Here is a 14,158-nt window from a genome sequence, read left to right as displayed (position 1 = left end):
TTGCAAAAAGGGGGGGGGGGGTGAAAAAGAGCTTTAAAGATTTTCGGATTTCTACCCCGGTATGAATAGGTAAATAAATAAATAATCTCGCGGCGCTTAAGAAAATAAATCGACGTCGATTTCCTTCGGATCGATTCCTCGCGACCAACCACTCGTCGACTACAACGGCGGAATCGAAAGTAGCTTCTGTCCTGCCAACAGGAATCGATTCAACCCCCCCGCCCCAACGTTTGAAGGGGAATCGATTCAACCTTTTGGTGTTTGTCGCCCGGATCGATTGGCCATGGAGGCCGGAAAAAAATTAACGCGGTCTAAGCCACAACAACAACATAAGCCACAACAACAACAACATCTTAAACAACAACAACATCTTAAACAACAACAACGAAGCATTGCGCAAGACACCGCCAAACGGTAAAGCAAAGCCGCTCGGCTACTTTACAAAAAAAAAAGTCTCTGAGGGGAAATTTAATTAGTGTCTATTTATGTTGTTAATTGTTGTTAATTGTTGTTAAGTTGTTGTTAGTTGTTGTTAAGTTGTTGTTAAGTTGTTGTTAAGTAGTTGTTGCCAAGATGTTGACAAACGGTCACCCAGCCTCGTTGTGGCTATGCGGTGAAGTTCCATTGTAAGTTGTATTTAAAATCGAAACGACATAAAAAAAAAACATTAGCATTTTAAATGTATATTAGTTACATAATTGCTTTTATCGCAACTAAAATGTATAAGTTGTGAGCGACTTTGTGAGTATAAGGAATAATAATTGCGTAGCAACGCGGTGTCGTTATAACGAATTTCGTTTTTCATATTAAAATTTAAAAATTATTATCGCGAAAGTAACGCCCTTATTTCTTTAAACGTCACCCGTCGAGTAATATCTAACAGTTGCGCGCGCGCGTATATTTATATTCGCGTTTTAAAAAGTTTAAAAGTTTATTTTTTGTAAATAATAAAGCGTTTGGCCTAGACAAAGCCTGTTCCTAGAGGCCTCCGTTACCATGGCCACGCGACGCCCGCGCGCCACGTGACCGCGAGTGACGTCATCGGTCGCGGGGGGGGGGGCGTTGTGACGTCATTTGTCAATTGACGTTTGGCGAATCGCGCAAAGACCCACACAGAGACCCATAGACTCACACAGAGACCCGTAGACTCACATAGAGACACATAGACTCACACAGAGACCCACAGACTCACACAGAGACCCATAGACTCACACAGAGACCCATAGACTCACACAGAGACCCACACAGAGACTCATAGACTCACACAGAGACCCGTAGACTCACACAGAGACCCATAGACTCATCACAGAGACCCATAGACTCACACAGAGACCCGTAGACTCACACAGAGACCCGTAGACTCACACAGAGACCCATAGACTCATCACAGAGACCCATAGACTCACACAGAGACCCGTAGACTCACACAGAGACCCGTAGACTCACACAGAGACCCGTAGACTCATCACAGAGACCCATAGACTCACACAGAGACCCGTAGACTCACATAGAGACCCATAGACTCACATAGAGACCCATAAACTCACATAGAGACCCATAGACTCACACAGAGACCCATAGACTCACACAGAGACCTATATACCCACACAGAGACCCATAGACTTACACAGAGACCCATAGACTTACACAGAGACCCATAGACTCACACAGAGACCCATAGACCCACACAGAGACCCATAGACTCACACAGAGACCCGTAGACTCACATAGAGACCCATAGACTCATCACAGAGACCCATAGACTCACACAGAGACCCGTAGACTCACACAGAGACCCATAGACTCACACAGAGACCCGTAGACTCATCACAGAGACCCATAGACTCACACAGAGACCCGTAAACTCACACAGAGACCCATAGACTCACATAGAGACCCATAAACTCACATAGAGACCCATAGACTCACATAGAGACCCATAGACTCACATAGAGACCCATAAACTCACATAGAGACCCATAGACTCACACAGAGACCCATAGACTCACACAGAGACCTATATACCCACACAGAGACCCATAGACTTCCACAGAGACCCATAGACTTACACAGAGACCCATAGACTCACACAGAGACCCATAGACCCACACAGAGACCCATAGACTCACACAGAGACCCATAGACTCACACAGAGACCCATAGACTTACACAGAGACCCATAGACTCACACAGAGACCCATAGACTCACATAGAGACCCATAGACTCACATAGAGACCCATAGACTCACACAGAGACCCATAGACTCATCACAGAGACCCATAGACTCACATAGAGACCCATAGACTCACACAGAGACCCATAGACTCATCACAGAGACCCATAGATTCACATAGAGACCTAAAGACTCACACAGAGACCCATAGACTCACACAGAGACCCATAGACTCACACAGAGACCCATAGACTCACATAGAGACACATATACTCACACAGAGACCCATAGACCCGCACAGAGACCCATAGACTCATCACAGAGACCCGTAGACTCACATAGAGACCCATAGACTCACACAGAGACCCATAGACTCACATAGAGACACATATACTCGCATAGAGACCCATAGACTCACACAGAGACCCATAGACTCACACAGAGACCCATAGACTCACACAGAGACCCATAGACCCACACAGAGACCCATAGACTCACCCATAGACCCACACAGAGACCCATAGACTCACACAGAGACCCACACAGAGACCCATAGACTCACACAGAGACCCATAGACTCACACAGAGACCCATAGACTCATCACAGAGACCCATAGACTCACATAGAGACCTAAAGACTCACACAGAGACCTATAGACTCACATAGAGACCCATATACTCACACAGAGACCCATAGACTCACATAGAGACCCATAGACTCACACAGAGACCCACAGACTCACACAGAGACCCATAGACTCACACAGAGACCCATAGACTCACATAGAGACCCACACAGAGACCCATAGACTCACACAGACACCCACACAGAGACCCATAGACTCACACAGAGACCCATAGACTCACATAGATACCCACACAGAGACCCATAGACTCACACAGAGACCCACACAGAGACCCATAGACTCACACAGAGACCCATAGACTCACATAGAGACCCATGGACTCATCACAGAGACCCATAGACTCACATAGAGACCCATAGATTCACACAGAGACCCATAGACCCACACAGAGACCCATAGAATCCCACAGAGACCCATAGACTCACACAGAGACCCATAGACTGACATAGAGACCCATAGACTCACACAGAGACCCATAGACTCATCACAGAGACCCATAGACTCACATAGAAACCCATAGATTTACACAGAGACCCATAGACTCACATAGAGACCCATAGACTCACACAGAGACCCATAGACTCATCACAGAGACCCATAGACTCACATAGAGACCTACAGACTCACACAGAGACCCATAGACTCACAAAGAGACCCATAGACTCACACAGAGACCCATAGACTCACACAGAGACCCATAGACTCACACAGAGACCCACAGACTCACACAGAGACCCATAGACTCACACAGAGACCCATAGACTCACACAGAAACCCACACAGAAACCCATAGACTCACACAGAGACCCACACAGAGCCCCATAGACTGACATAGAGACCCATAGACTCATCACAGAGACCCATAGACTCACATAGAGACCCATAGACTCACACAGAGACACATAGACTCACATAGAGACCCGTAGACTCACATAGAGACCCATAGACTCACATAGAGACCCATAGACTCACACAGAGACACATAGACTCACAGAGACCCGTAGACTCACATAGAGACCCATAGACTCACACAGAGACCCATAGACTCACACAGAGACACATAGACTCACACAGAGACACATAGACTCACATAGAGACCCATAGACTCACACAGAGACACATAGACTCACAGAGACCCGTAGACTCACATAGAGACCCATAGACTCACACAGAGGCCCATAGACCCACACAGAGACCCATAGACTCACACAGAGACCCGTAGACTCACGCAGAGACCCATAGAGTCTGTGAGTGTGTCTCTATGAGTGTGTCTCTATGAGTGTGTCTCTATGAGTGTGTCACTATGAGTGTGTCTCTATGTGTGTGTCTCTATGACTCTATGTGTGTGTCTCTATGTGTGTGTGTCTCTATGTGTCTCTATGTGTGTGTCTCTATGTGTCTCTGTGTGTCTCTGTGTGTCTCTCTATGAGTGTGACACTATGTGTGTGTCTCTATGACTCTATGAGTGTGTCTCTATGTGTATGTCTCTATGAGTGTGTCTCTATGAGTGTGTCTCTATGTGTGTATCTCTATGTGTCTCCGTGTGTCTCTGTGTGTCTCTCTATGAGTGTGACACTATGTGTGTGTCTCTATGTATCTCTATGTGTGTGTCTCTATGTATGTGTCTCTGTGTGTCTCTGTGTGTGTCTCTGTGTGTGTGTCTCTATGTGTCTCTGTGTGTCTCTATGTATGTGTCTCTGTGTGTGTGTCTCTATGTGTCTCTGTGTGTCTCTATGTGTCTCTGTGTGTCTCTGTGTCTCTGTGTGTCTCTATGTGTCTCTGTGTGTCTCTATGTGTCTCTGTGTGTCTCTGTGTGTCTCTATGTGTCTCTGTGTGTCTCTGTGTGTCTCTGTGTGTCTCTATGTGTGTCTCTATGTGTCTCTGTGTGTCTCTATGTGTCTCTATGTGTCTCTGTGTGTCTCTATGTGTCTCTGTGTGTCTCTATGTGTCTCTGTGTGTCTCTATGTGTCTCTGTGTGTCTCTATGTGTCTCTGTGTGTCTCTATGTGTCTCTGTGTGTCTCTGTGTGTCTCTGTGTGTCTCTGTGTGTCTCTATGTGTGTCTCTATGTGTCTCTGTGTGTCTCTATGTGTCTCTGTGTGTCTCTGTGTGTCTCTGTGTGTCTCTATGTGTCTCTGTGTGTCTCTGTGTGTCTCTATGTGTCTCTGTGTGTCTCTATGTGTCCGTGCTGCTCCCAGACTCCAGGCTGGTGGGACCGGCGTGAGGCCGACTCCATCTTCCCGGCGTCGCGACCCAACCGCACGGCCTCACCGCCTCACCATTCACGGGTGTGTCTCCACGTGTCTCCACGTGTCTCCACGTGTCTCCACGTGTCTCCACGTGTCTCCACGTGTCTCCACGTGTCTCCACGTGTCTCTGTGTCTCCACGTGTCTCCACGTGTCTCCACGTGTCTCCACGTGTCTCTGTGTCTCCACGTGTCTCCACGTGTCTCCACGTGTCTCCACGTGTCTCTGTGTCTCCACGTGTCTCCACGTGTCTCCACGTGTCTCCACGTGTCTCTGTGTCTCCACGTGTCTCCACGTGTCTCTGTGTCTCCACGTGTCTCTGTGTCTCCACGTGTCTCCACGTGTCTCTGTGTCTCCACGTGTCTCTGTGTCTCCATGTGTCTCCACGTGTCTCTGTGTCTTCCACGTGTCTCTGTGTCTCCACGTGTCTCTGTGTCTCCACGTGTCTCTGTGTCTCCACGTGTCTCTGTGTCTCCACGTGTCTCTGTGTCTCCACGTGTCTCTGTGTCTTCCACGTGTCTCTGTGTCTTCACGTGTCTCTGTGTCTCCACGTGTCTCTGTGTCTCCACGTGTCTCTGTGTCTCCACGTGTCTCTGTGTCTCCACGTGTCTCTGTGTCTCCACGTGTCTCTGTGTCTCCACGTGTCTCTGTGTCTCCCACGTGTCTCTGTGTCTCCCACGTGTCTCTGTGTCTCCACGTGTCTCTGTGTCTCCCACGTGTCTCTGTGTCTCCACGTGTCTCTGTGTCTCCCACGTGTCTCTGTGTGTCTCCACGTGTTTCTGTGTCTCCACGTGTCTCTGTGTCTCCACGTGTCTCTGTGTCTCCACGTGTCTCTGTGTCTCCCACGTGTCTCTGTGTCTCCCACGTGTTTCTGTGTCTCCACGTGTCTCTGTGTCTCCCACGTGTCTCTGTGTCTCCACGTGTCTCTGTGTCTCCACGTGTCTCTGTGTCTCCACGTGTCTCTGTGTCTCCACGTGTCTCTGTGTCTCCGTGTGTCTCTGTGTCTCCACGTGTCTCTGTGTCTCCACGTGTCTCTGTGTCTCCACGTGTCTCTGTGTCTCCACGTGTCTCCACGTGTCTCTGTGTCTCCACGTGTCTCCACATGTCTCCACGTGTCTCCACGTGTCTCTGTGTCTCCACGTGTCTCCACGTGTCTCCACGTGTCTCTGTGTCTCCACGTGTCTCCACGTGTCTCTGTGTCTCCACGTGTCTCTGTGTCTCCACGTGTCTCCACGTGTCTCTGTGTCTCCACGTGTCTCTGTGTCTTCATGTGTCTCCACGTGTCTCTGTGTCTTCCACGTGTCTCTGTGTCTCCACGTGTCTCTGTGTCTCCACGTGTCTCTGTGTCTCCACGTGTCTCTGTGTCTCCACGTGTCTCTTTGTCTCCACGTGTCTCTGTGTCTCCACGTGTCTCTGTGTCTCCACGTGTCTCTGTGTCTCCACGTGTCTCTGTGTCTCCACGTGTCTCTGTGTCTCTACGTGTCTCTGTGTCTCCCACGTGTCTCTGTGTCTCCACGTGTCTCTGTGTCTCCCACGTGTCTCTGTGTCTCCACGTGTCTCTGTGTCTCCCACGTGTCTCTGTGTCTCCACGTGTCTCCGTGTGTCTCCACGTGTTTCTGTGTCTCCACGTGTCTCTGTGTCTACACGTGTCTCTGTGTCTCCACGTGTCTCTGTGTCTCCCACGTATCTCTGTGTCTCCCACGTGTTTCTGTGTCTCCACGTGTCTCCACGTGTCTCTGTGTCTCCCACGTGTCTCTGTGTCTCCACGTGTCTCTGTGTCTCCACGTGTCTCTGTGTCTCCACGTGTCTCTGTGTCTCCACGTGTCTCTGTGTCTCCGTGTGTCTCTGTGTCTCCACGTGTCTCTGTGTCTCCACGTGTCTCTGTGTCTCCGTGTGTCTCTGTGTCTCCGTGTGTCTCTGTGTCTCCACGTGTCTCTGTGTCTCCACGTGTCTCTGTGTCTCCACGTGTCTCTGTGTCTCCACGTGTCTCCACGTGTCTCCACGTGTCTCTGTGTCTCCACGTGTCTCCACGTGTCTCCACGTGTCTCTGTGTCTCCACGTGTCTCCACGTGTCTGTGTCTCCACGTGTCTCTGTGTCTCCACGTGTCTCCACGTGTCTCCACGTGTCTCCACGTGTCTCCACGTGTCTCCACGTGTCTCCACGTGTCTCTGTGTCTCCACGTGTCTCCACGTGTCTCCACGTGTCTCCACGTGTCTCTGTGTCTCCACGTGTCTCCACGTGTCTCCACGTGTCTCCACGTGTCTCCACGTGTCTCTGTGTCTCCACGTGTCTCCACGTGTCTCCACGTGTCTCCACGTGTCTCTGTGTCTCCACGTGTCTCCACGTGTCTCTGTGTCTCCACGTGTCTCTGTGTCTCCACGTGTCTCCACGTGTCTCTGTGTCTCCACGTGTCTCTGTGTCTCCATGTGTCTCCACGTGTCTCTGTGTCTTCCACGTGTCTCTGTGTCTCCACGTGTCTCTGTGTCTCCACGTGTCTCTGTGTCTCCACGTGTCTCTGTGTCTCCACGTGTCTCTGTGTCTCCACGTGTCTCTGTGTCTTCCACGTGTCTCTGTGTCTTCACGTGTCTCTGTGTCTCCACGTGTCTCTGTGTCTCCACGTGTCTCTGTGTCTCCACGTGTCTCTGTGTCTCCACGTGTCTTTGTGTCTCCACGTGTCTCTGTGTCTCCACGTGTCTCTGTGTCTCCCACGTGTCTCTGTGTCTCCCACGTGTCTCTGTGTCTCCACGTGTCTCTGTGTCTCCCACGTGTCTCTGTGTCTCCCACGTGTCTCTGTGTCTCCACGTGTCTCTGTGTCTCCACGTGTCTCTGTGTCTCCACGTGTCTCCACGTGTCTCCACGTGTCTCTGTGTCTCCACGTGTCTCCACGTGTCTCCACGTGTCTCTGTGTCTCCACGTGTCTCCACGTGTCTGTGTCTCCACGTGTCTCTGTGTCTCCACGTGTCTCCACGTGTCTCCACGTGTCTCCACGTGTCTCCACGTGTCTCTGTGTCTCCACGTGTCTCCACGTGTCTCCACGTGTCTCCACGTGTCTCTGTGTCTCCACGTGTCTCCACGTGTCTCCACGTGTCTCCACGTGTCTCCACGTGTCTCTGTGTCTCCACGTGTCTCCACGTGTCTCCACGTGTCTCCACGTGTCTCTGTGTCTCCACGTGTCTCCACGTGTCTCTGTGTCTCCACGTGTCTCTGTGTCTCCACGTGTCTCCACGTGTCTCTGTGTCTCCACGTGTCTCTGTGTCTCCATGTGTCTCCACGTGTCTCTGTGTCTTCCACGTGTCTCTGTGTCTCCACGTGTCTCTGTGTCTCCACGTGTCTCTGTGTCTCCACGTGTCTCTGTGTCTCCACGTGTCTCTGTGTCTCCACGTGTCTCTGTGTCTTCCACGTGTCTCTGTGTCTTCACGTGTCTCTGTGTCTCCACGTGTCTCTGTGTCTCCACGTGTCTCTGTGTCTCCACGTGTCTCTGTGTCTCCACGTGTCTCTGTGTCTCCACGTGTCTCTGTGTCTCCACGTGTCTCTGTGTCTCCCACGTGTCTCTGTGTCTCCCACGTGTCTCTGTGTCTCCACGTGTCTCTGTGTCTCCCACGTGTCTCTGTGTCTCCCACGTGTCTCTGTGTCTCCACGTGTCTCTGTGTCTCCACGTGTCTCTGTGTCTCCACGTGTCTCCACGTGTCTCCACGTGTCTCTGTGTCTCCACGTGTCTCCACGTGTCTCCACGTGTCTCTGTGTCTCCACGTGTCTCCACGTGTCTGTGTCTCCACGTGTCTCTGTGTCTCCACGTGTCTCCACGTGTCTCCACGTGTCTCCACGTGTCTCCACGTGTCTCCACGTGTCTCTGTGTCTCCACGTGTCTCCACGTGTCTCCACGTGTCTCCACGTGTCTCTGTGTCTCCACGTGTCTCCACGTGTCTCCACGTGTCTCCACGTGTCTCCACGTGTCTCCACGTGTCTCCACGTGTCTCTGTGTCTCCACGTGTCTCCACGTGTCTCCACGTGTCTCCACGTGTCTCTGTGTCTCCACGTGTCTCCACGTGTCTCTGTGTCTCCACGTGTCTCTGTGTCTCCACCTGTCTCCACGTGTCTCTGTGTCTCCACGTGTCTCTGTGTCTCCATGTGTCTCCACGTGTCTCTGTGTCTTCCACGTGTCTCTGTGTCTCCACGTGTCTCTGTGTCTCCACGTGTCTCTGTGTCTCCACGTGTCTCTGTGTCTCCACGTGTCTCTGTGTCTCCACGTGTCTCTGTGTCTTCCACGTGTCTCTGTGTCTTCACGTGTCTCTGTGTCTCCACGTGTCTCTGTGTCTCCACGTGTCTCTGTGTCTCCACGTGTCTCTGTGTCTCCACGTGTCTCTGTGTCTCCACGTGTCTCTGTGTCTCCACGTGTCTCTGTGTCTCCCACGTGTCTCTGTGTCTCCCACGTGTCTCTGTGTCTCCACGTGTCTCTGTGTCTCCCACGTGTCTCTGTGTCTCCACGTGTCTCTGTGTCTCCCACGTGTCTCTGTGTGTCTCCACGTGTTTCTGTGTCTCCACGTGTCTCTGTGTCTCCACGTGTCTCTGTGTCTCCACGTGTCTCTGTGTCTCCCACGTGTCTCTGTGTCTCCCACGTGTTTCTGTGTCTCCACGTGTCTCTGTGTCTCCCACGTGTCTCTGTGTCTCCACGTGTCTCTGTGTCTCCACGTGTCTCTGTGTCTCCACGTGTCTCTGTGTCTCCACGTGTCTCTGTGTCTCCGTGTGTCTCTGTGTCTCCACGTGTCTCTGTGTCTCCACGTGTCTCTGTGTCTCCACGTGTCTCTGTGTCTCCACGTGTCTCCACGTGTCTCTGTGTCTCCACGTGTCTCCACATGTCTCCACGTGTCTCCACGTGTCTCTGTGTCTCCACGTGTCTCCACGTGTCTCCACGTGTCTCTGTGTCTCCACGTGTCTCCACGTGTCTCTGTGTCTCCACGTGTCTCTGTGTCTCCACGTGTCTCCACGTGTCTCTGTGTCTCCACGTGTCTCTGTGTCTTCATGTGTCTCCACGTGTCTCTGTGTCTTCCACGTGTCTCTGTGTCTCCACGTGTCTCTGTGTCTCCACGTGTCTCTGTGTCTCCACGTGTCTCTTTGTCTCCACGTGTCTCTGTGTCTCCACGTGTCTCTGTGTCTCCACGTGTCTCTGTGTCTCCACGTGTCTCTGTGTCTCCACGTGTCTCTGTGTCTCTACGTGTCTCTGTGTCTCCCACGTGTCTCTGTGTCTCCACGTGTCTCTGTGTCTCCCACGTGTCTCTGTGTCTCCACGTGTCTCTGTGTCTCCCACGTGTCTCTGTGTCTCCACGTGTCTCCGTGTGTCTCCACGTGTTTCTGTGTCTCCACGTGTCTCTGTGTCTACACGTGTCTCTGTGTCTCCACGTGTCTCTGTGTCTCCCACGTATCTCTGTGTCTCCCACGTGTTTCTGTGTCTCCACGTGTCTCCACGTGTCTCTGTGTCTCCCACGTGTCTCTGTGTCTGCACGTGTCTCTGTGTCTCCACGTGTCTCTGTGTCTCCACGTGTCTCTGTGTCTCCACGTGTCTCTGTGTCTCCGTGTGTCTCTGTGTCTCCACGTGTCTCTGTGTCTCCACGTGTCTCTGTGTCTCCACGTGTCTCTGTGTCTCCGTGTGTCTCTGTGTCTCCACGTGTCTCTGTGTCTCCACGTGTCTCTGTGTCTCCACGTGTCTCTGTGTCTCCACGTGTCTCCACGTGTCTCCACGTGTCTCTGTGTCTCCACGTGTCTCCACGTGTCTCCACGTGTCTCTGTGTCTCCACGTGTCTCCACGTGTCTGTGTCTCCACGTGTCTCTGTGTCTCCACGTGTCTCCACGTGTCTCTGTGTCTCCACGTGTCTCTGTGTCTCCATGTGTCTCCACGTGTCTCTGTGTCTTCCACGTGTCTCTGTGTCTCCACGTGTCTCTGTGTCTCCACGTGTCTCTGTGTCTCCACGTGTCTCTGTGTCTCCACGTGTCTCTTTGTCTCCACGTGTCTCTGTGTCTCCACGTGTCTCTGTGTCTCCACGTGTCTCTGTGTCTCCACGTGTCTCTGTGTCTCCACGTGTCTCTGTGTCTCCACGTGTCTCTGTGTCTCCCACGTGTCTCTGTCTCTCCACGTGTCTCTGTGTCTCCCACGTGTCTCTGTGTCTCCACGTGTCTCTGTGTCTCCCACGTGTCTCTGTGTCTCCACGTATCTCCGTGTGTCTCCACGTGTTTCTGTGTCTCCACGTGTCTCTGTGTCTCCACGTGTCTCTGTGTCTCCACGTGTCTCTGTGTCTCCCACGTGTCTCTGTGTCTCCCACGTGTTTCTGTGTCTCCACGTGTCTCCACGTGTCTCTGTGTCTCCCACGTGTCTCTGTGTCTCCACGTGTCTCTGTGTCTCCACGTGTCTCTGTGTCTCCACGTGTCTCTGTGTCTCCACGTGTCTCTGTGTCTCCGTGTGTCTCTGTGTCTCCACGTGTCTCTGTGTTTCCACGTGTCTCTGTGTCTCCACGTGTTTCTGTGTCTCCACGTGTCTCCGTGTGTCTCCACGTGTCTCTGTGTGTCTCCACGTGTCTCTGTGTGTCTCTGTGTCTCCCACGTGTCTCTGTGTCTCCACGTGTTTCTGTGTCTCCACGTGTCTCTGTGTCTCCACGTGTCTCTGTGTCTCCCCTCGTGTCTCTGTGTGTCTCCGTGTGTCTCTGTGTGTCTCTGTGTGTCTCCCCCCAGACTGCCCAGCGAGGTGTTGTTACGGGTGTTGTCTCTGCTGGACGTGTCACGTGTCTCTGTGTCTCCACGTGTCTCCACGTGTCTCTGTGTGTCTCTGTGTGTCTCTGTGTCTTCCACGTGTCTCTGTGTCTCCCACGTGTCTCTGTGTCTCTGTGTCTCCACGTGTCTCCACGTGTCTCTGTGTGTCTCTGTGTCTCCCCCCAGACTGCCCAGCGAGGTGTTGCTGCGGGTGTTGTCTCTGCTGGACGTGTCACGTGTCTCTGTGTCTCTGTGTCTCCCACGTGTCTCTGTGTCTCTGTGTCTCCACGTGTCTCTGTGTGTCTCTCTGTGTCTCCACGTGTCTCTGTGTGTCTCTGTGTCTCCCCCCAGGCTGCCCAGCGAGGTGTTGCTGCGGGTGTTGTCTCTGCTGGACGTGTCACGTGTCTCTGTGTCTCTGTGTCTCCCACGTGTCTCTGTGTCTCTGTGTCTCCACGTGTCTCTGTGTGTCTCTGTGTGTCTCTGTGTGTCTCTGTGTGTCTCTGTGTCTCCCCCCAGACTGCCCAGCGAGGTGTTGCTGCGGGTGTTGTCTCTGCTGGACGTGTCACGTGTCTCTGTGTCTCTGTGTCTCCCACGTGTCTCTGTGTCTCTGTGTCTCCACGTGTCTCTGTGTGTCTCTCTGTGTCTCCACGTGTCTCTGTGTGTCTCTGTGTCTCCCCCCAGGCTGCCCAGCGAGGTGTTGCTGCGGGTGTTGTCTCTGCTGGACGTGTCACGTGTCTCTGTGTCTCTGTGTCTCCCACGTGTCTCTGTGTCTCTGTGTCTCCACGTGTCTCTGTGTGTCTCTCTGTGTCTCCACGTGTCTCTGTGTGTCTCTGTGTCTCCCCCCAGACTGCCCAGCGAGGTGTTGCTGCGGGTGTTGTCTCTGCTGGACGTGTCATCGCTGCTGCAGCTCTCCGCTGTCGACCGCCACTTCAGGGAGCTGGCCAGCGACAAGTACGCACTCAGCAGCGTCATCAGCAGCAGCAGCATCAGCAGCAGCATCAGCAGCAGCATCAGCAGCAGCATCAGCAGCAGCTTCATCATCATCAGCAGCAGCGTCATCAGCAGCATCATCAGCAGCAGCGTCATCAGCAGCATCATCAGCAGCAGTAGCATCATCATCAGCAGCAGCATCAGCAGCGTCATCAGCAGCAGCGTCATCATCAGTAGCATCATCAGCAGCAGCAGCAGTAGCATCATCAGCAGCATCAGCATCATCATCAGCATCATCAGTAGCATCATCAGCAGCATCATCATCAGTAGCAGCATCATCAGCAGCATCATCATCAGTAGCAGCATCATCAGCAGCATCATCATCAGCAGCATCATCATCACCAGCAGCATCATCAGCAGTAATAGCGTCATCATCAGCAGCAGCATCATCAGCATCATCATCACCAGCAGCATCATCAGCAGTAATAGCGTCATCATCAGCAGCAGCATCAGCAGCATCATCATCATCACCAGCAGCATCATCAGCAGTAATAGCGTCATCATCAGCAGCAGCATCATCATGATCAGCAGCATCATCACCACCGCCACCACGTCCACCACCATCACCACCATCACGATCACCACCATCACCACCATCCCCACCACCATCACCACGTCCACCACCATCCCCACCACCATCACCACCACCACCATCACCACCATCCCCACCACCATCACCACCATCACCACCACCATCACCACCACCACCACCATCACCACCACCACCATCACCACCACCATCACCATCACCACCATCACCACCATCACCACCACAGCCATCCCCACCACCATCACCACCACCATCACCATCACCACCACCATCACCACCATCACCACCATCACCACCACAGCCATCCCCACCACCATCACCACCACCACCATCACCACCATCACCACCACCACCACCATCCCCACCACCACCATCACCACCACCACCATCACCACCATCACCACCACCATCACCACCACCACCATCACCACCACCATCACCACCACCACCATCACCACCACCATCACCACCATCCCCACCACCATCCCCACCACCATCCCCACCACCACCACCACCATCACCACCATCACCACCACCACCATCACCACCACCATCACCACCACCACCATCCCCACCACCACCATCACCACCACCACCACCATCCCCACCACCACCACCACCATCACCACCATCACCACCACCATCACCACCACCATCACCACCACCACCATCACCACCACCATCACCACCATCCCCACCACCATCCCCACCACCATCCCCACCACCACCACCACCATCACCACCATCACCACCACCACCATCACCACCACCATCACCACCACCACCATCCCCACCACCACCATCACCACCACC

At 52.9% G+C, this 14,158-nt stretch overlaps 1 protein-coding gene across 1 annotated transcript in view; it reads left to right on the top strand.

Annotated features, from left to right (window-relative positions):
* Positions 1-204: 204 nt before the first annotated feature.
* FBXO15 (F-box protein 15) overlaps positions 205-14,158 on the top strand; it is a 38,791-nt gene continuing 24,837 nt past the window's right edge. Inside the window, exons 1-3 of the mRNA XM_078883288.1 lie at positions 205-414; positions 5,018-5,107; positions 12,652-12,756. Coding sequence (XP_078739414.1) covers positions 284-414; positions 5,018-5,107; positions 12,652-12,756 — 326 coding nt within the window. The 5' untranslated portion in view covers positions 205-283. The remainder of the gene's footprint in view (positions 415-5,017; positions 5,108-12,651; positions 12,757-14,158) is intronic.

The sequence above is a fragment of the Lampetra fluviatilis genome, chromosome 70 (genome assembly GCF_964198595.1).
Source record: "Lampetra fluviatilis chromosome 70, kcLamFluv1.1, whole genome shotgun sequence".
In the NCBI taxonomy this organism is placed as follows: Eukaryota; Metazoa; Chordata; class Hyperoartia; order Petromyzontiformes; family Petromyzontidae; genus Lampetra; species Lampetra fluviatilis.
The sequence above is the reverse complement of the archived record's forward strand: the minus strand, read 5'-3'. Positions and strand labels throughout refer to the sequence as shown.